Here is an 18864-nt window from a genome sequence, read left to right on the forward strand (position 1 = left end):
CTAAGGGATCATCATTGGCCTCGGGTGGAGAAAGGAGGTGTCTCTATACCCTGAGTGACAGGATAGCATGTCATTCATGGAAATAAGATCTTTGTGCTATGCATGAGGTCTGTGATCCTCCTAGGATCCAAACCAGGATTGTGAGTGGGTGGTGCATAGGACTGGGGTCTTTTCGGGGCTCATGATGTGTTTGGGGGGCACTTCCCCCCATGTCTGGCTGTGGGGGTCTGCTGGGAGAGGCTGTGGCAGCCCTTCTGTCTTATAGGGCTGGTTTATTATTGTTGAAGGGATGGTTTATTCTGACTTTGCTACCCAGATGCTACTGGTCCATGATCTTTGCTTTCTTGGACCCTTGGCCAGTGGATCACAGTGGGGGCTGAGTCCCACAGGCACCTTACCTCCTTTGTCCTTGGTGTGATCTGGGGGTGCCCCCACCAGCCCTCTCAGGTTTCACCATATGTCGAGTGAGGTCACCCCAGCTGAGGTGTGGGTGTCCTTGGGGACAGAGGCCCCCGTCCCTCAACAGCTCAAGTTGCCATTGTCTGTCTCCAGGAATGAGCGCAGGGCTGTGCTCTGTTCTGCGTCCCCAGGGAGACCTGAATCCTCCCCGGACTGTGACAGTAGTTCCAGACAGATGGTGTGGGTCCCCAGGCAGCTGCTGGCTGCTATGAAAGCCAGGGCCATCTGTGGGCCACAGTTACACACTGGAGATGCGTGTTTGGTCTGGGTTCTCGCCATTAGGCTATATCACTGCATCCCAGCCTGTGGCTCTGAGTGAATGCTTCACAGTTCCCCTGTTCTGTAAAATGGGCATGCGGGACAGTACCCCCGCCCAGGGAGCTGCAAAGTTTGGAGAGTGAGTGGCAGTGATGGCACACACCTGCATTCCCAGCTGCTTAGGAGGCTGAGGCAGGAGGATCACTTGAGCCCAGGAGTTTGAAGTCAACCTGTGTGACATAAGACCCAGTTTCAAAACAAAAGAAAAGCCAAGCAGCAGGGCTCCAGATGTGACCATCAGTCGGCTCCCTGCTTCTCTCCCTCGTTTCTCACCCCCCCCCCAGTCTTCCTCCCCACCTGGGGTTTCCTGAGGCCACACTGTGGGCTGGGTGCAATGCAGGCAGACGTAGTCATGGGTTAACCTGTGCTCTGCGCCTGGCAGCAGACCCTCAAGTGAGGAGAGGCCTTGGAGTGCAGGGCTCTGTCCACAGCCTAGGCACCAACAGTCCTGTTCTGGGGGGCGGGCATACAGAACACCCCTCTGCTGGGCAGGGAGGGACAGCAGCTTCCTTGTGTGTTTTCAGGGAAGGGCATTCTGAGGGGTGTCTCCCATTCACTTGACCCTGGACTAGGGGGTCTTAAGGGCAGGCCACATCAGACAGCAAATGCCAGGGCCTAGAGAGAGATGGGCGTCGAGGAGGCCATGAGGCTGGGGCTGAGTGATTGGCATGGGGCCAGAAGATTCCCATTCTCCCAGGGTTACATGGCCAGGGAGGCTTCGGTCAGAGTTGTGATGGGTAACTCCTGAGAAAGGCTCTTTGGCTCTGCAGTTGCGCCAGACATCACTAGCTGATCATGCATGCCTCTCTTCCTGCTGGGTCCTAACTCTGGAGACTGTGAAGACACGTGTATTGTGTGTCCCAACAGTATGTAGGAGCCACTGTCCCTGTTCAGGTTTTTTGCTCTGTGGTTTTAGTTTGGGTGGCAGATGCTGTCTCTTCATCCCCAGGTCGCAGTCTGCCTCATAGAATCCACAGACATGAATGCCTCCCTGGTGGTCTGAGGCCTTGGTGTGAGAACCGTTGAGAGCCTGTGTGCCTCCTTCTGGGTGTGGGTCAGGGGAGCTCTCTCCTATTGTTTGAATTTGGCTCAGTCTAGCTGTAGATCTGCTTGATGCTCATTAGTCAGGAGTCTGTGTCCCTAATCTCTACCTAGCCATTTCACCCTGGAGCAGTTTGCACACCTGAATCAGGCAGCCTCTCTGTCCCCAAGGGGACTCGCATGCCCGAGTGTGCCAGATGTAGCCACGGTCCCAGAAGAACTCACCCTGCACCCTGGGGATGTGTTCAGGGAGCCTTGTTGACAAGGGGACACTTGACACCCATGCAGAATTGGTGCAGTCACTCACGTTTGTGATTATATAAGGAAGGAGACAGCTGGGGTCCCCAAGAACCACACAGGACGTATTCAGAGAAGTGGCCTAGCTGTGAGCAGGCACACTAGAAAGCATGGGAGTGCAGGGAGAGACTGTAGGCAGATCTTTCTGTCCTGCCAGCTGCTCCCCAAATAACCACACAGAGACTTAATATTAATTATAAATGCTTGGCCGATAGCTTAAGCTTGTTTTCAGCTAGCTCTTACAACTTAATTAACCTGGTCTATTACTCTGTGTGCTGCCTTGAGGTTTGTTTACCTCATGTACTTCCCATCCAATCGCTCTGTGTCTCGCGGCCTGTCTGGAAGACTCCCCAGACTCCCATGACTCCGCCCTTCTTCTTCCCAGCGTCCTCTCAGTTTGATTCTCCCACCTAATCTCTTCTTGCCTAGCTACTAGCCAGTCAGCTCTTTTACTAAGCCAATCAGAAGGCACCTTGGAAAAGACACATCTTCACAGTGTACAAAAAGATTATTTCATAACAAGAGACAGCCGTTTGCATTGTGGAGCAAGTCACCTGGTGGGCCACTGGAGCCTCATGCCATGTGGGGACATGGCACCTTGCCTCCTGGTCACTAGGAGGTAGAAGCTCTAGGATGCAGGGCTTTGATGTACCAAGTATTCAAGGTCCCTAGGACTATGGTTGAGCAGGAAAGTAGGTGTGGTTGATTGGTGATGTCTGCCACAGCTGCAGAAGGGCAGGAGGTAGACGGTGGGCTTGTTGTCTTCAGCAAGCTTTATTCCACCACCTCTCACTCCCTGCTCAGGTTCTTAATATATTTGTGGGCCAGCTCCTGCCAGCTATGACCGAGGCCTGTGCAGCCTGCCCCGCACATTGAGGAGGCCTCTGGGGCCAGAGGTGTCACCTGGCATTGCTTATAGGTGCACATGAGCACAGGCAGGGTGGAAGCCTGTGTGGGATTGAAGAGCCTGGTGTCTGTGTGGCTGGTGCCTGGTGCCTAGTGGCACCTCTTAGGTCTGCCCTCTGCAGCAGGTCCTTCTGTTCTTCGCTTCCATCAGCTTATGTTTACACAGTAACATGGCTAACACAGGCTCACACCTATGCATGCTGCTGGGACCCTGTGTTCTCAGTCACCTGTGACTGCAGCTCAGACCAGGATATGCACTGTTCCCAGTGCCCCAGGTCCCTAAACACACCTGGCCAGCCTGTTCCACCACTCCTGGCTTCATGGTTGGCCTTTGAGGAGCCCTCGCCTGGCTAGAGTTTGCCCAAGCTGTGTGGTGATGAGCATCCATTTGCTGCATCCTTGATGTATGTAAAAATTGCTGTTATTGTTGGGATGAGGGGGCTGAATGGATGCTGAAGGGCTGGGTGGTCCAGGAGTGGACAGGGCCCTGGGGGAACCACAGGGAGCATCTCAGGACGGTGTCCTGCTTCAGGGAGGTGAACTCAGATGTGAACTGCCGTCATCTGAGTGCCACTGCCTCTGGTCCTTCAGTGGCCCCATCAGTACAGAGGATACCAGCACCGCCTGCAGGGTGGTGGTGCTGGGGCTGCTATGGTTGGGCCCAGAGCCCCCGCTGGCCCATTCTTTCCAGGTCACGAGCTGTTCTCGGTGCCCAGTGCCTGTCCTCCGTGGGTGGCCCCAGCCACCTATTGTCCCAGCACAATAGCAGTAGTCCAGCTCGTGTGAAGAAAGCAGGACAGGAAGCTCCATCTAGGTCAGCCCAGTGGCACTCACACTTCCTGCCCGCCAGCCAGGGCGCCTGGGCTGGGCGGGGCTACCTTTGTCTCCCTGTCTGGGTGGCTGGAGCCGGCTTCCCGTGGCACCCCAGGCTTGGCTGCCACATCCTCTCGGAACCTCTGCCCCCAGCCCTTTCTACTGTGTCTTCAAAAACAAGTTGAACTGGTGTCCAGGGGTTTGTGTCAGGGCCTCATGCCGTCTGCTGATCTCGCCAGAGTCCAGCTGTGAGAAGAGATGTGAAGTCGCTGTCTTTCTGACCTACCGCCACTTCATCCTGTCTCATTTATAAGACACACACGCCCCAAACACACACACACACACACACACACACACACACACACACACACACACACACACGCATACGCACACACACTGACACACATATTTATATACACCAGACAAACATATACACACTGACACATGTATACACACACATATACACTGACACACATAATATGCATACCACACATACCACACACACTTGACATACGCATATACATACACCATACACACAAAACACATACATGTACACACACACACACACACACACACCTCATATTTGGAGAGAGTAAACTAAGATTCAGAGAAGCTGGTTCACTGTCCTGAGGTCACATGGCAGGATAGAGGAAGATCAGTGGTTTCCAACTCTCACCTCCATCCTGGCCGCAGTCTTGCTCTGTCACAGCCAGTTTGACTCTTAAAAGCTGATGTGCATTGTTTGAGCTCCATCTGTCTGTCTGTCTGTCTGTCTGTCTGTCTATCATGTATACAATGTTCTGTCTGCATGTCTGCCTGCACGCCAAAAGAGGGAACCAGATCTCATTACAGATGGCCGTGAGCCACCATGTGGTTGCTGAGAATTAAACTCAGGTCCTCTGAAAGAGCAGTCAGTGCTCTTCACCTCCGAGCCATCTCTCCAGCCCTGAGCTCAGGGTAGGGAGGTGATGACTGCGGAGGGCAGGGAGGGCTTCTTGGAGGAGGTGGTGGATAAGATGGCTCTGGCTCAGGGCAGAACTGGAAACATGTCAGCAGGAAGAACATTTGCCAAGGTCCTGGGGCAGGAATAGGCTTGAAAGTGTGACGCCAGTGTGGGAGGATGGAGTGCTATGGAGATCTGGACTTGAAGAAGAAGAAGAAGAAGAAGAAGAAGAAGAAGAAGAAGAAGAAGAAGAAGAGAGGAGTATTAGTTGCTTTTCTCATTGCTGAGATACTGATTTGACCCAAATGATTGAGGACAAGAGGAGTTTGCTCACAGTTCCAAGGTTCAGCCCATCATGGCAGGGGTGGGGTGTATGAGATGTGGTGGCAGGAGTGTGATATCTGCTGTGAGGAAGCAGAGAGAGATGAATGCTGGTACCCAGCTCGCTTTCTGCTTGTAATTCAGTCTGGCACCCCAGCCCAGGGATGGTGTCAGCCACACCGAGGGTTGTGAATGTGGCTCCTTAGTGATCTTAGTCAGGGCCTTAAGCTTCATATTGGGGAGTCATGGAGAGTTATGCTGAGCATTGACTGGATTTTAAGGGATCCTGAGGGGTGAGGAGGCTGGAACCTCCGGAGGCAGAGGTGTCATTGACCAGGCGGGCTGGGAGAGGCATGGGCTGTGGACTCTGAGGGACCATGGGAGTCAGGACTGGGAAGGCCATGGTTTGGGTGCCCTTGGGCCCTGATAGATTGGGTTCTTGATGTCTGTACTCCCTGGGATCCAGGTGGACCTGTAAACTCAGGCTCATCAGTAAAGTGATGGCATTTAGTCCAGACCCAGCTCTGGTCACCCTGTGGCTTGTGGGTGGAAACAAGGTCACCTTCCACCTGTGGCCTGCCTGTGAACACCAGCCCATGTGACTGCGTGACAGCCCTGTTTACGGGGCCACCGTGGGTGTCGGTCCAGGTGACGGAAAAGGATTCGACAGCAGAGTTGAAGGGCCAGTCACCCCTTTGCCACCTGCTTCTGCCTCCCTCGATACCATCACGGTCTGTCTCCCTGGCACGTGGGGAATCTCCTTAGACAAGCATGGTGAGATGGAACACGTTCTCAATTAACCCAAGGCAGGGACACCACATGCTCGCCTGGCTCAGTCCCCTTGGGCCCTCACTGTAACCAGATGCGACAGATTGATAGCTAATGGGTCCCCTAGGCTGGGACAAGTCCATGGACTCCTTTTCCCAGGGGTCTCTATGTGACCACTGCACAGTTAACCTGGGCCAGGCCTCACATCCTGAGCCCGAAGTCTCTAGGAGTCTAGCCTTAGTTTCCCCTAGGTTGGGTCTCCTTTCCTCCGTGTCCTTTCCATCCTTAGCCATCCCTGCGGCCTCCATAGTAGCTTCTCCTCTGCTGCTTTGTCTCACCCAGGCTCTGTAGCCACCATCATCCTTCCTCGGTACACTCCGCTTCCTCTACTCTTACCCTGAACCCATGGCATCTACTTCTTCCCAGTGGTACGTCTTCTCCAGCACCCCAAAAGCCACATCTGTAACCCCAGTGCTGGGGATGTGGAGGCAGGAGGATTGAGTTTTAGGCTAGCCAAAATATAAGGAAGGATGGAGGGGTAATGGGGAGGGAGGAAGGGGAAGTGAATTGGGCGACATGTAAAAACTCCTAATGTTGTTTTTTCTCAAAAAACAAAAAGAGGGTGGACTAGAGATGCAGCCCAGAGATAGAGTGCCCGTCCAGCATGCACAAGGGCCTGGAGTTTCATCCCAGCACATACCCCCCCCCAAAAAAGCCATTATCACATCTGGTGACACCGGGTAGCTATCTTCTCACCTGGCCCCATGTGGACAGGCAGTGACTCTGTGCCTGTGCGAGCACTCGGTTGCTTTGGGGTGTCCTGTGTGCTGCTGTTTTAGTGTGAAGAGAAGAGACCGTGGGGATAGATGTGTCTGCATGTGAACACACGCCTGTGTGTGTGGCCATCTGTGACACCGGGGAGCTGAGGTTCCCATGGGGACGGTGAGGGCCTCAGTGGGTAGGGCTGGGGTATGGAAGAGATGCGTCGTGTGTTTGACATTTTATAGTTTTTTGTTTGAGTCATATAAATGTCTTAAAGCATCAGAAGGAAAACACTACAGGCAGGGGGTCATTGTCGAGTGGTCTATGAGGTATTTGTGTGAGGAAGCAGGGGTGAATGTGGCTCTTTGGACTGTAGGTTCCGGGGGTGGGGGAGTGGGCTCTGCATTGTTAGTGCCACATAGGCGGGACATTGTAGATGCTCAGTAAGCCTTTGGCTGAGCGGCAGAGGGGGGGGGGTGCTGCCCAGAAAAGTAGGCTGTCCGCAGTGGGTGCTTCTTCTAAGTCCTTGTCCGGGTACCTGGACTCTGCAACCTCGCAGGAGGTCCTGGTTAGCCTTTGAATCCATGTCCCTCTGGCAGGGGTATCCAGAATGGGAGATGTGGCCACTTATCTCTGCTTGCTTTTGTCTTCACAGGCGTTCCTGCAGCGGATCAGGCAGAATGTGGCAGACTCTGTGGAGAAGGGCCTCACGGAGGAGAATGTCAAGGTGAGGACTCGGCGGCTGCTGCTGCTGCTGGCCCTACTCCTTCTAGGAGACTCTGAACTCCAGTTCAGAGGCCTCACTCCTGGGCACTGCCTGCCTCCCACCCCCAGCTTGCTCTCAGCAGCCCTGGAAGGCCTCCCCTGGGAGGGAGGGTGCACACCAAGCCCCCTTCTCTAGTTCAGACTCAGCATGTCCTTCTTTTGCCTTTTCATGTCCTCTTGTCCAGTGTGGTGCCTCTGGAAAATCCCTTCCCGAGTGTCTCGGGAGCCTGGGCCCTCCTGCTGCCCTCCTAACCCTGCAGTGGGCACAGGCTATCAAGGCAGGCAGGCCCGTGAGTCATTGGGCCAGCTTCATTCTGGCTGTGGCGCTGGAGAGTCTGGGCAGTATCAATGGGCCGTCTGTGTGCCTCCAAGGCCTGTGCTCTCCAGCACTCTGACCTCGATTCTGGAAGCCTTTCATTTTGTGCTCTGAAAGGCCTGGACCAGGAAGAAATGGCTATGAGGGGCTATGTGTATCCCAAGTACCCAGGATTTACCATAGATGTGGTCAAAGATGACGCCTGCCCAATGTCCTGGCTCTTGTCGCCATATGTTAATCATTCTAACCTGGCTGTCTGCTCTGCTGGAAGGCACAGCTGGTCTTGGGGTACTGGGTGGGGGTGGGGTGGGGATGCCTGTTTTCTGGGACCTATTGCTTCACTCATTCATTCACTCACCTGACAGATATTCACTGAGTACCTACATTTTATTATACTGATTTATTGTGCACTGTTAGAAGAACTTGGAAGCTGTTACTATTACTTAAAATCTCACATTGTTAGTTTTTAAGAAATTTACTTTCTGTCAGGTCTTAACCGCACTGTTCAACAAGGGATACAAGTCTTGAGGGGTTAGCTGTACCACACCTGGGGTTACCCATGAAGGCAGGGGAGCATCCACGTCCAGCAGACTCACTGCCCCTTCCAGTCAGCTACCCCCCCCCCCTCCCCTCAGCTGACGACGCTTGTACTGCCATTGATTGTTTCTGTCTTGTCTTTTCTTAAGACAGGGTTTCTCTGTGTAGCTCTGGCTTCCTGGAACTCAGAGACCCTCCTGCCCCTGCCTCCTGAGTTCAGGGATCAGAGGTGTGTGCTGCCATGCTCAGCCCTGTTTCCGCCTGTTCTTAAGCTTTATGACAAGGGGCTCTTTTGTGTCTGGTGCCTTTCGTCATACATCTGTGGAATTTGTTCGTATTGCGGTGTGCAGTCGTGGCCCACGCTTTCCCCTTGCTCTGTAATGTTCACTCTGTGACCGTACCGGCGTCTGTGTATATCTCTCGAGTGGGCATTTCTTGTTCCCTTTGGGTATACAGTCAAGGGTCGGACAGTTCCGCAGTGCTTCCACAGAGTCAGTGTAACAGCGAGGTCTCGAACGTTACCTTCAGCATCACCAGGTTCAACCACGTGAGCTAAGTTAGGCTGAAGGGACTGGGAACAACGGCCAGCTGGTTCCCCGGCCACCTTCATGTGACAAGCAGGCCCTACTGTGGCGGAGGAGGAAGTTAGTCCAGGCCTAGAGTGCTGAGGAGCAGGCTCTGGCCCTTGGCCCTTCTCTTTCCCCCTGCATGGTTGTGGGAGCAGGGCCCTGGGAACACACTTGCTGGTGCACGTTGTCCTGGATATGTCTGAAGATTCCAGATGTGGCAGTGTCTGCACACAGGGAAAGATGCGCTGACACCTCCACAGCTGGCTGGCATGTCAGCACCTGCTCTCTGAGCCTCCAGTTCTCGGGGTGAATGGGGACCAGGAATGGCTGAGAAGCCTGTGGAGATGGGGTGTTACCGATGAGTGTGACAGTCCGGCCCAGGTCTGCCATTGGCCTGCACAGCTGTTGCTGGTGGAGTCACAGCCAACAGCAGCTGCCTGGCTCGGTGGGGGGGGGGGGGAGCACCCATGGTTGCCCGCTAATGTGCTTTGGGGTGCAGGCTTTTCCGGGAATGGCCCTGCTCTCCCTGAACCCTGATTGACTGACCTCTCGGTCCTTCCTAGATCCTTTTCTCCAACATTGAGGACATCTTGGAGGTCCATAAGGACTTTTTGGCTGCCCTGGAGTACTGCTTACATCCCGAGCCTCAGTCTCAGCACGAACTTGGGAATGTTTTCTTGAAATTTGTGAGTATGGGAGCCGGGGAGCTGGGTCACTGGGCGAGAATGGTTGCTGCGTAAGCTTAAGGACCTGAGTTTGAGCATCCAGTCAGCATTGGCTCTGCCGTGGTGTTTGTGTGCCCATTCCTGTGGTCTGGCTCTCCCAACCACCTCCCGAGAGTCTACAGGGCATGGCCTTGTGCAGGTCTCCAGGCCTCGGCCTGCTGGGCCTTGTGCTAGGCTTGTGTGAGCCCCTGGGCCTCAGTAGGCTTTGTTCTTCTGACCTCCCAAGGCCCAGATGCCTGGGTGAAGAGCCCTCCTCTGAGCTGCTAGAGACCCTCTGGAAACACAAACTTGGTTGCTTCTCCCCTCTTCTAGAACTCTCCTTGGCTCCATTTCATCAGCATGAAATCCCTACATCTCTGCAGGCCTGCCACTTCCTGGAACCTAACCCCTCACCCAGCCATACAGTCTCTTTGTTAGTCTAGAACGTTCTAAGCTGTCCCTGTGGCAGGCCTCCTTTTAGAGTGCTGGCAACACAGGGGTAGAGACCTTAGGGCTCCGGTCTGTTCCTATAGGGAAGGCGAGATGGTGAGAGCACTTGCAACTGAACCTGGTGACCAGTGTTTGATCCCTGGGACCCTTGTGGTGGGAAGAGAGAGAGCTGCCTCCAGGAAATGGTTTTCTGAGCTCCACACACACATGCCATGGCACTCTTGTCCCCAGACAGATCATCTATTTTATACTATTTTATTTTTCGAGACAGTGTCTCACCATGTAACTCTGGCTGGCTGGAACTTGCTATGTAGATAAGGCTGGCTTTGAACTCAGAGATCTGTCCACATCTGCCTCCTGAGTGCTGGGATGAAAGGTATGGGCCACCACACCCAGCTGTAAATAAAATCTAAAAAAAGGAGGAAAGCAATAAGAGACTAGATCAAGCTCATCTGCCTGCTCCACAGGCCAGCAACAGAGGATGGACAAGCCCAAGGTTGTCACCACATGTGTGACAACAGAACTGGACTTAGGACAGCGAGCCAGAGCTCTTCAGGTTGAGGCCTCTGCTGTGTCCGTCTGCTGGGGTTACTGTGAAATCCTTTAGACTCGGTTCATTTAAAAACCTTGAATAAACATGCTCAGCAGGGCGAGTGGTGTCCTCGCTGGAGGGGACAGTGGAGGGCCGCCGCAGACGGAAGGGACTCAGGTACAGTGGCTGCAGTGGGAACCTCCTGTGCTGCCTCGGGCCAAGGCCACCTGAAGATTCCTGGGCCAGCTGTGGGGTGCCTGGGAGGCTGAGGTGGGGGAGCGGGAGTTGTGGGCCAGCCTGGGCTACTTGGACTGTGTCTCAAAAACTGGGAAAAAATAGAGGCAGCTGGATGGAGGAGACACTGCCTGCCTGCACACCTGGCTGAGCCCCTCCTTGAGGCAGTTCCAGCAGCTGGGGAAAGCAGCCTCCAGGCTGCTCCGTGTGAGTCAGTGTTTTTAATTTCAGATCATGTTTTAATTTCAAATGTAGCACCTTTACTTTCTCTGCCCCCATGCTGGGGGAGGGGAGGGGTGAGTCACCATGGCTTGGAGTTTCACAGTAGCTGGAGGCAGGTGTGCAGGTGGCTTTCTGGGGGCAGCTGATGAGGTCAACTGAGTGCCATGCTTGTCTAGACCTAAGCTGGTTCCATCTGGGAGGGTGCCGGGGTTGGGGTGGCCTCGGGGGCTGTGCACAGTGGCAGTGAAAGGGCCACTTTGGGGCAGGCAGTCATTTTCTTAGACATGGGGCCCTGAGCAGGGATTTAGCAGCTAGTGCCAGGGAACTGCACCGTGCTGTGACTGGTGGACCCTTGGGGGCAGCACGGTGGCCTCTCTAGCCCCAAAGGTCACATCCAGCTTTGTTCTTCATCCTTACCTCCCTGGGAACCCCAGGCAGCATCTAGGCTGGAGGAGTAGGAATTGGCAGGCTGCAGACCCTTCTGCTACCTACTCAGTCCTTAGAAAGAACCTGCACCCCCAACCTCAACCAGTGTGTATTGAGTTTACACAGACAAGCACCCAGGGGCCTTTCATCTGTGTAGGGTACTGTTCTAAGTGCTCCATGCATGCCAGCTTGCTAAAACTGCATGATTTTTAGGGAGGTGGCACACGCCTGTTTTCCCAGCACTGGGAAAGCTGAGGCAGGTGAATTGCCTCAAACATGTAGCCAGTTTAGACTATGTAGTGAGTTTAAGGCCAGCCTGGGCTAAAGAGGAGAACCCTGTGTCTCAAAACTTCATAATAGCTTTTGAAGATGGTTATTTTACAGATGGGGAAACTGAGGCTCAGAGAGACTAAGTTATAGTTTGACTTTAGATAACTAGGCAGTGTCAGAACTGGGATTAAGCCTAAGACATTGTGACATTGGAATCTGTCACAGTTGTAAGTGACACTGGCTCCTGAGATACCTGCAGAAATCTGAGTGCCACACACGGTGCCTTGAGCTTGCTGTACTAGGCGAGACAGACCCGCTCCCTTCGGCTCGCATCCTGCTAGGCAGGTGACATGGAGAATAACAGACATCACTTCAGATGACACACAGATGGTGACAGAGAGGAGGTGCAGGAGTCGTGGTGTGACTAGAATGCTTCTGGGGTCCACTCAGGGTCAGGTTGCTGCATGTAGTAAACAGGAACACAGGATGTAGAGTGGTTTTTCAGGTAAGCATCCAGGTATATTTTAGTTCACATGCAGTATTAGGGACATGCACTAGATAGTAGCTTGTGTTTTTTTTTTTTTTTTTTTTTTTTGTTTTGTTTTTTTTGTTTTTGTTTTTTGAGACTTGTGTATGCCCTTCTCTGGGTCCAGGTCTTCCTGTGGTTTGGAGCTGACAGCATCTTCTCCTGGGTGTTTCCCCAGCTGTGACATGGCTCCGCTGGTAGCTGGATCCTCTTAGTCCACTGCTGTGTGTCCTCACCCACGGCATCTGTGTGTACAGCCATGTGTGAAGAACACTTAGCTCCTCTGCCCCTTGGGAAGAGACAAGCCTTCCACACAGGGACTTGATGGTATCAGAGCAGGGTTCGCATCCACAGACCAAGGCCTGAGCTGTGGCTGGGCTGCTTGCTGTGAGGGCAGTGGGTGGCTGAACTGGGTCTGAGGGAGGGGGAGGGTGCTTGTCTTCGTCTGTGTTCCGTTGCTCTGAAGAGACACCATGACCTCAGCAAATCTTATAAAGGAAAGCATTTAGCTGGGGCTGGCTTACGGTTTCAGAGGTCCATCTTCAACATGGCAGGAGGCATGGTGGCACACAAGCGGACATGGTGCTGGAGAGGTAGCTGAGTCCTACATCCAGATCTGCAGGAAGAGAGTGACACAGGGCAGGGCCTGGCTTGTGCTTTTGAAACCCCAGAGCCCATCCCCAGTGACACACCTGGTCTAACAAGGCCACTCCTGATCCTTTCAAGTAGTGCCACTCCCTGGTGCCTAAATATTCAAATCTTGTGAGCCTGTGGTGGTCTCTCTGGGTACTGCACTCATGTATATGGAATACAAGAGAGACCAGAAGAGGGCATCAGGACTGATCAAGAGGATCTTTACTATCTTTGACAAAAAGCAATAACTTAGGCGTCAGTGAAGAAAGGACTATTTTTGTTGCTTGTCAGTGAAATCAGTCTTTTGAGGTGTGATTGGTTTCAGGCATGGCTGGATCCAGGTATCCCTATGACATTTTTAGGATCATTTTTCTCTGTCCTTGGTCTGTTTCCCATGTATTGGTTTTATTCTTAGAGGGCAGTGGTGGTGGTATATAGGGACATCTCTTATGATGGCTGAGGTAGCCCAAATGTCTCTTCCAGAACACCATACTTCCTTAAGGGCCCCTGTTGGTAACCCTTGCCAGGACAGGGAGTTCTCTGATTGGCTGCCTTTCAGTTACCTTTCACGTCACTGAGAGAGTTCCAGGTGAAAGCAATTTAAGGAGAAACTTCGAGTTTGGTTCACGGTTCAGAGGTTCCATTGGTGGGAGGAGCATAGTGGATCAGGAAGCCAAGAGCTGTGGCTAAAAGCAGGGCCAGGTTATAGCCCTCAAGGCCCATCCTTTGCCGCTCGATCCCTCTGGCCAGACCCTACCTTCTAAAGGTTCTGCATTCTCTTCAAACATGGTTGCCAGCTGGAGAGCACGTGTTTACACACACGATCTCACGGGGGACATCAGGCTTTCCTGATCTTTGTTTTAGCCTGTCAGTATCTCTGTGGGCTTCACAGGTTGCAGGTAGAGGTTGGGGCTCCTGAAATCCACAGTAGCTGCTGACTGTTGTGTTTTGAGCTTGAGTGTTGTAATGCCCAGATGGTCGAAGTTCGCCCCATTTATGTATGTGTGCATGCCGAGTGATGGTGACATCTTTTACATAATGTCACTTTCCCAGCAGTTGGTATTTGTTGCTTATGCTTTTTGTAGCCATTCCTTGGAGGGTACCTAGAGTGCCCCACAGTGTTTACCATGTGCCAGCCCCTGTGCCTCAGCTCACACATACCAGTTAATCCTCCAGCAGCCAGATGTCGGGAACCTGTGTTTCACAGAAACCAAGGAGGTTCAGGGCGGCAGAGCCCCCCGGCCAGGGTCACTGCTGCTCAGGCAGTGTGGGGCTGGGTGTGCCTCCTCGTGATGTCCCTCAGAGCTTAGCCTGTGGATTTGTGGCTTCTGGTTTCTATCCCAGGCATTGCCCCCAGTTGTGACTTGAGAGTGCACTGATGTGTGTGTGTGTGTGGGGGGGGGCGGAGGGTTGTGAGGTTTTAGATCCTGGTCTGTCCTGTCAGGAGCTGTGAGATGACAGGACAGTTTTTTTTTTTAAGGTTTATTTATTTATTTATTCATTTATTTATTTAATTATGTATATAGAAGAGGGTTTGAGATCTCATTATAAATGGTTGTGATCCACCATGTGGGTGCTGGGAATTGAACTCAGAACCTCTGGATGAGCAGTCAGTGCTCTTAACTTCTGAGCCTTTGTTTTTTTTTTTTTGTTTTTTGGGTAGATGGGTCAGTATGGACCTTGTGAGGTTATAGGGAAGAGTGACTGTCCACACTCATTGAGAGAGTGGAGTGGCCTTGATCCAGTGCTTGGCCCATACTCATATGGCTGGTGTTCCTTAGGATGTGCCCCCAGGTCTGTGGAGCCCAGCGCAGTTGTGGCAGGCTGGAAACTCCCGTCCTCCCTCCATTTCCCCCTTCTGTCCCACTCCCAGGCTCTTGTGGAGGAAATGGTCTGCGTTTTGCTCCTTCTTCTGTCCCTTCCCCCATCTTCCTCCTTGAGCTTCCTCTTTCCTGTACCCTCTGTAGGAAGCGTGAACTGTCGGGGCCACTTCAGAAACAGGATGAGCTGCTTGCCCTGCCGACCCACCTCTTCCTTCCTGAGCTTTTTGGGGTCTCTGGTCCATCCTCTACCTGAGATCTAGGCTCGGCCGGCCTTCATCCCCAAGGGGCCTCCCCAGGATATCCTTGTTTGGGGTTTGGCTGATTCTAGGACCCTTTTGGAGTGAGGAATGCTTAGCTGAAAGTTTCCTCCTAAGAGGGCTCTATTCTGTTCAGTTCTGAAACCCTGGTGAACCCCAGGTGACTTCTGGGCTGGCAGGAGTCCAACTTTGGGCTCTGGGTCACCTAGAGATCAACTGTAACAACACCAGACATTTCATTTCATTCTCCTGCTGTAACAACTTTCTGACACTTATTAGCCTCTTGCTATTGACACCAAGGCATAGGGTGCAGGTGGGACCTCAGATTCACAGCAGGAATTACAGATCTGGTGTCCATGCCTGGGTCCTCTCGCTTAGTCCATACCCCGGACCCTCATGATGTACCGCCTCCCATCCCCAGAAGGTCACCCAGGCTGCTAGAGAAAAGTGAGGAAACTAGACCCAGTCTGGAAGCAAGCTAGAGCCGCTTCACCTGGAGGCCTGAGCTGTGACAGCCTGTGTGAGCCCCCCCCCCCCCCACCGGGAGTCCCAGGCCCCTGCCTCTGCCTGTGTCCTGCCTCTCACAGCTCTGCCCTTGTCTTACAGAAGGACAAGTTCTGTGTGTATGAGGAGTACTGCAGCAACCATGAGAAGGCCCTGCGGCTGTTGGTGGAGCTCAACAAGGTCCCTGCTGTGCGTGCCTTCCTCCTGGTAAGTGCCCTGCCCCTATCCCCAGCCTGCCTGAGCTGCCCACAGCTCCCATCTGGGGATTCCCTGGGCGATTTACAAAAGCAGGCAGTGGCCAGATTACAGTCAACTGCTGACTTCTGGTCTAAAGTAATGGTAAGGTACCAAAGTGGGTTCTGGGGAATCGAACTCAGGTCGGCAGGCTTGTGTGCCAAGCGCTTTTACCTGCTGAACCATCTTGCTTGCCCCGCCTCCCACTTTTTGAGAGAGGATCTTACTCTATTATAAGAGAGCTCACACTATTATGATTCCTGGGGTGATGAATATGTGCCACAATGCTCGGGGAAACGCAGGTTTTAATTCTGGTCAGCCCTGTGACCAGCTAAAATTTCTAAGGAGACATTAGGAACCCCACCCCCCCACCCCCATTCTTTGCCAATAGTAGATTTGGGGACTTCATGATGTCAAATGCCTCTCAGGGTCTGGGCTTGACAAAGGAACTCATCAGGGCTCTAGTCCTGCTCTGAACTTTGAGTCCCGTTATATCCGGCCAGGGATCTACCCCATGCTGCCGTTTTCCCATGGGAATGCAGGGCTTAGCTCACAGAGTGGAACGGTTCGATGGCGCAGCTGGGAACTTGAGCCAGGCCCACAGGGATGCAACCTGCACCACAGCCCCCCACCCCTCGCCCCCCATCTCCTCCTTTGTACAAGGCCTGCGGCCAAGCATCCCCAGGCCTTTGATGCAAACATAGCATGTATTTCCTTCACTGGCAAGTTCATACTGCCTGGCCCAGGGCCAGTGAGCATCTGAGGGAGGCAAATTGGCCAACTCTCTTTTATTTTTGCCTTCAATCCGTCAAGCTTTTGTGGCTGGTCCTCCTTGACTACAGCCCTCTGCACCTTCGAACTTTGCTCTTGTATTCATAGAACAATCTGGGCAGAACGTGGAGACAGGAGGTCCCTCTACACTGGTCTGTGCCTTTCACCCCCACTGTACTACCCTAATCCCTGCTGCCCAGGCTCCACCCCTGGAGGATGTTCCCTGGCCGCTTCAGGGCTTCTGGGAGGCAGGAAGAAGCCAGGAAGGTGAGCAGGGCATTGTAAGGAAAAGCCCCCCTCTTCCCCCTCATGCTGTCTTTCTGGTGGGCCCGGCTGCCATATTCCGGCAGCAGCTGCCTGGGGGCTGCGTAGACAGGGAGGAGTGTGGGGTGTTGCCATGTGCCATCTGTCTCCCTCCTCGCTGGCATCTCACAGCTTCTGGCCACCTGCAAAAGAGCTGTCATGGATGTTACGGGAGGTGACTGTGTTGGGAACAGACAGACTGGCACTGTTCGAGATGGGCTCTGTACTTGCTGCAGGACTCAGGGTCTCTGGCTTTCTATGCCTCTGTTTTTGTGTCTATTACATGGTTGATTCATGGATTCAGTCAGTGGCTTTGTGTTGAGAGCCTCTCATCTTGAGGGGATCAGTGTCTGGCAGGTACCGCAGTGGACAAGGCAGATGTCTCAGTTTTCATGGGGACAGTCCAGTTGGGAAGTCCTAAATGGTATATTTTATAGCCTTAATTTCTCTGAAGGAGATTTGGTCCTGAGGATGCGTGAGGGAGGGAAGGAGTGGCTGCTGCTTTCGATTGGTCCTTAGGATAACGGTCTCTAAGGTGACAGTGAGGCAGGGCTGCGGATATGGTGAGAAAGAGGCAGGAGTTACCACCAGGGAGAGCATTCCAGGCAGAGGAACTGCAGTGCAAAGGTCCTGAGGTAGACGTGTATTTGAGGAAGGACAGGAAGGCTAGAGAGGACAGAGATGAGCCTGAGGGGAAAAGGAGGAAGAAAAAGGCCAGAGATGAGAAGAGAATAGTAGTACTGGAGGATTTCGTGTCTGGAAAGAGTCCAAGATCCAGAAAAACCTCATGGAGGTGGATCATCAGTGCGCTAAGTGCCCTCCATGTGGGTGTGACCCATGGTCAGTCAGCTTCATCCCCAGGGAGAACATGATGGGACTCCAAAGACGAGCAGTGTCACTTTGAGTGGGGTGGGAAGCCATGGGGTCGAGAAGAGGATGGCCCAAATGAATTTGTGTGGGAAAGGTCCCTTGGCTTTGTGAGGTCGGGGTAAGGTTGGGCACACATCTCTTCAGGCTGCTGAACATTTACCATATACCAGCAGCTTTAAATGAGACCATGTACCTCATATAGTTTGGGGAAGTCAGAGGCTCAAAATCAAGGGGTCTCATGGAGCCCTCCCGGGAAGCCATCTTCCCTCTTCCGGCCCCAGGTGGTCCTTTCCGGATCCCTCACACCGTTCTCCCCTCCCTCTTCCATGGCCTCCCTGCGTCCTCTCCTCTTGTAAGGAGGCAATGGATTTAGGGTTCCTTGTCCCATGCGACTTCATTTTAACCAATCACATCTGTGGAGATCCTGTTCCCAAATGAGGTCACTTTCTGGTGTCTGGGTTGGTGTGGCATTTGGGGGATCATCATTTACCCCACCATAAGGCTACTGCAACAGTCCAGGCAGAGGCACTGGTGTTGGGCGGGTGTCTGCAGAGAATGAAGACCCAGTTGATAATTTTCCTGAGAGCTGGTCTTGGGGTGTCAGCGAAGCAGAGCACCCTAGGACTGTAGCAGACAGCTGTTCTGTGACCTTGAAGCACCTCTGCCCCTAGGGAGGCAGCAGGTAACTGCTCCACCTGCCTATGACCTTGAAGTAGATGCTCTTGGGCTCTCGGTGACCCTTAAGACTCTGACAGAGGCAACTCTAAGTGGGGCGATGTTTATTTCAGCTCACAATTCCAGGGTCCAGTCCATCATTGTGGGGAGGTCAAGGCTGGAACTTGAAGCAGCTGGTCACATGACGTCTCCACTCAAGAGCAGAGAGGGAACAAATGCATGCAGGCTTAGCACCCAGCTCACATCCTTCGCTCTTATACAGTCTAGGACACAACCCAGGGAATGGTGCTTCTGGGCTGGGTCTCTCCACATCACTTAGTATAGTTGAAATAGTTCCCCACAGACATGCTCACAGGCCTGATCTAGACAGGCATTGTGACTGTCTTCCCAGGTGATCCTAGGCTGTGCCAAGCTGACAATTAAAAGTAAGCATCCTAGGACCCCAGCATTTGGCTGACTAGAGTAGCTGTGTCCTCAGATGGTGAGGGCTGGGCTGGGAGCAGGTGAGCAGGAATGTCCTTTTAGATGACAGGCAAGGCAAGCTGGGAGCCTGGAGCCTGGGGTGCAGGGAAGGGGCCTGGCTGGAGGAGGGAACTGGAGTCTCTTCAGTCAAGG

The 18864-nt window shown here is 53.2% G+C and overlaps 1 protein-coding gene across 1 annotated transcript in view; it reads left to right on the top strand.

Annotated features, from left to right (window-relative positions):
• Positions 1–18864, top strand: part of Prex1 (phosphatidylinositol-3,4,5-trisphosphate dependent Rac exchange factor 1) — a 152781-nt gene that overhangs the window by 60480 nt on the left and 73437 nt on the right. Inside the window, exons 2-4 of the mRNA XM_076571139.1 lie at positions 7284–7355; positions 9379–9501; positions 15499–15603. Of these exons, the coding sequence (XP_076427254.1) occupies positions 7284–7355; positions 9379–9501; positions 15499–15603 (300 nt within the window). The remainder of the gene's footprint in view (positions 1–7283; positions 7356–9378; positions 9502–15498; positions 15604–18864) is intronic.

The sequence above is a fragment of the Peromyscus maniculatus genome, chromosome 4 (genome assembly GCF_049852395.1).
Source record: "Peromyscus maniculatus bairdii isolate BWxNUB_F1_BW_parent chromosome 4, HU_Pman_BW_mat_3.1, whole genome shotgun sequence".
Taxonomy (NCBI): domain Eukaryota; kingdom Metazoa; phylum Chordata; class Mammalia; order Rodentia; family Cricetidae; genus Peromyscus; species Peromyscus maniculatus.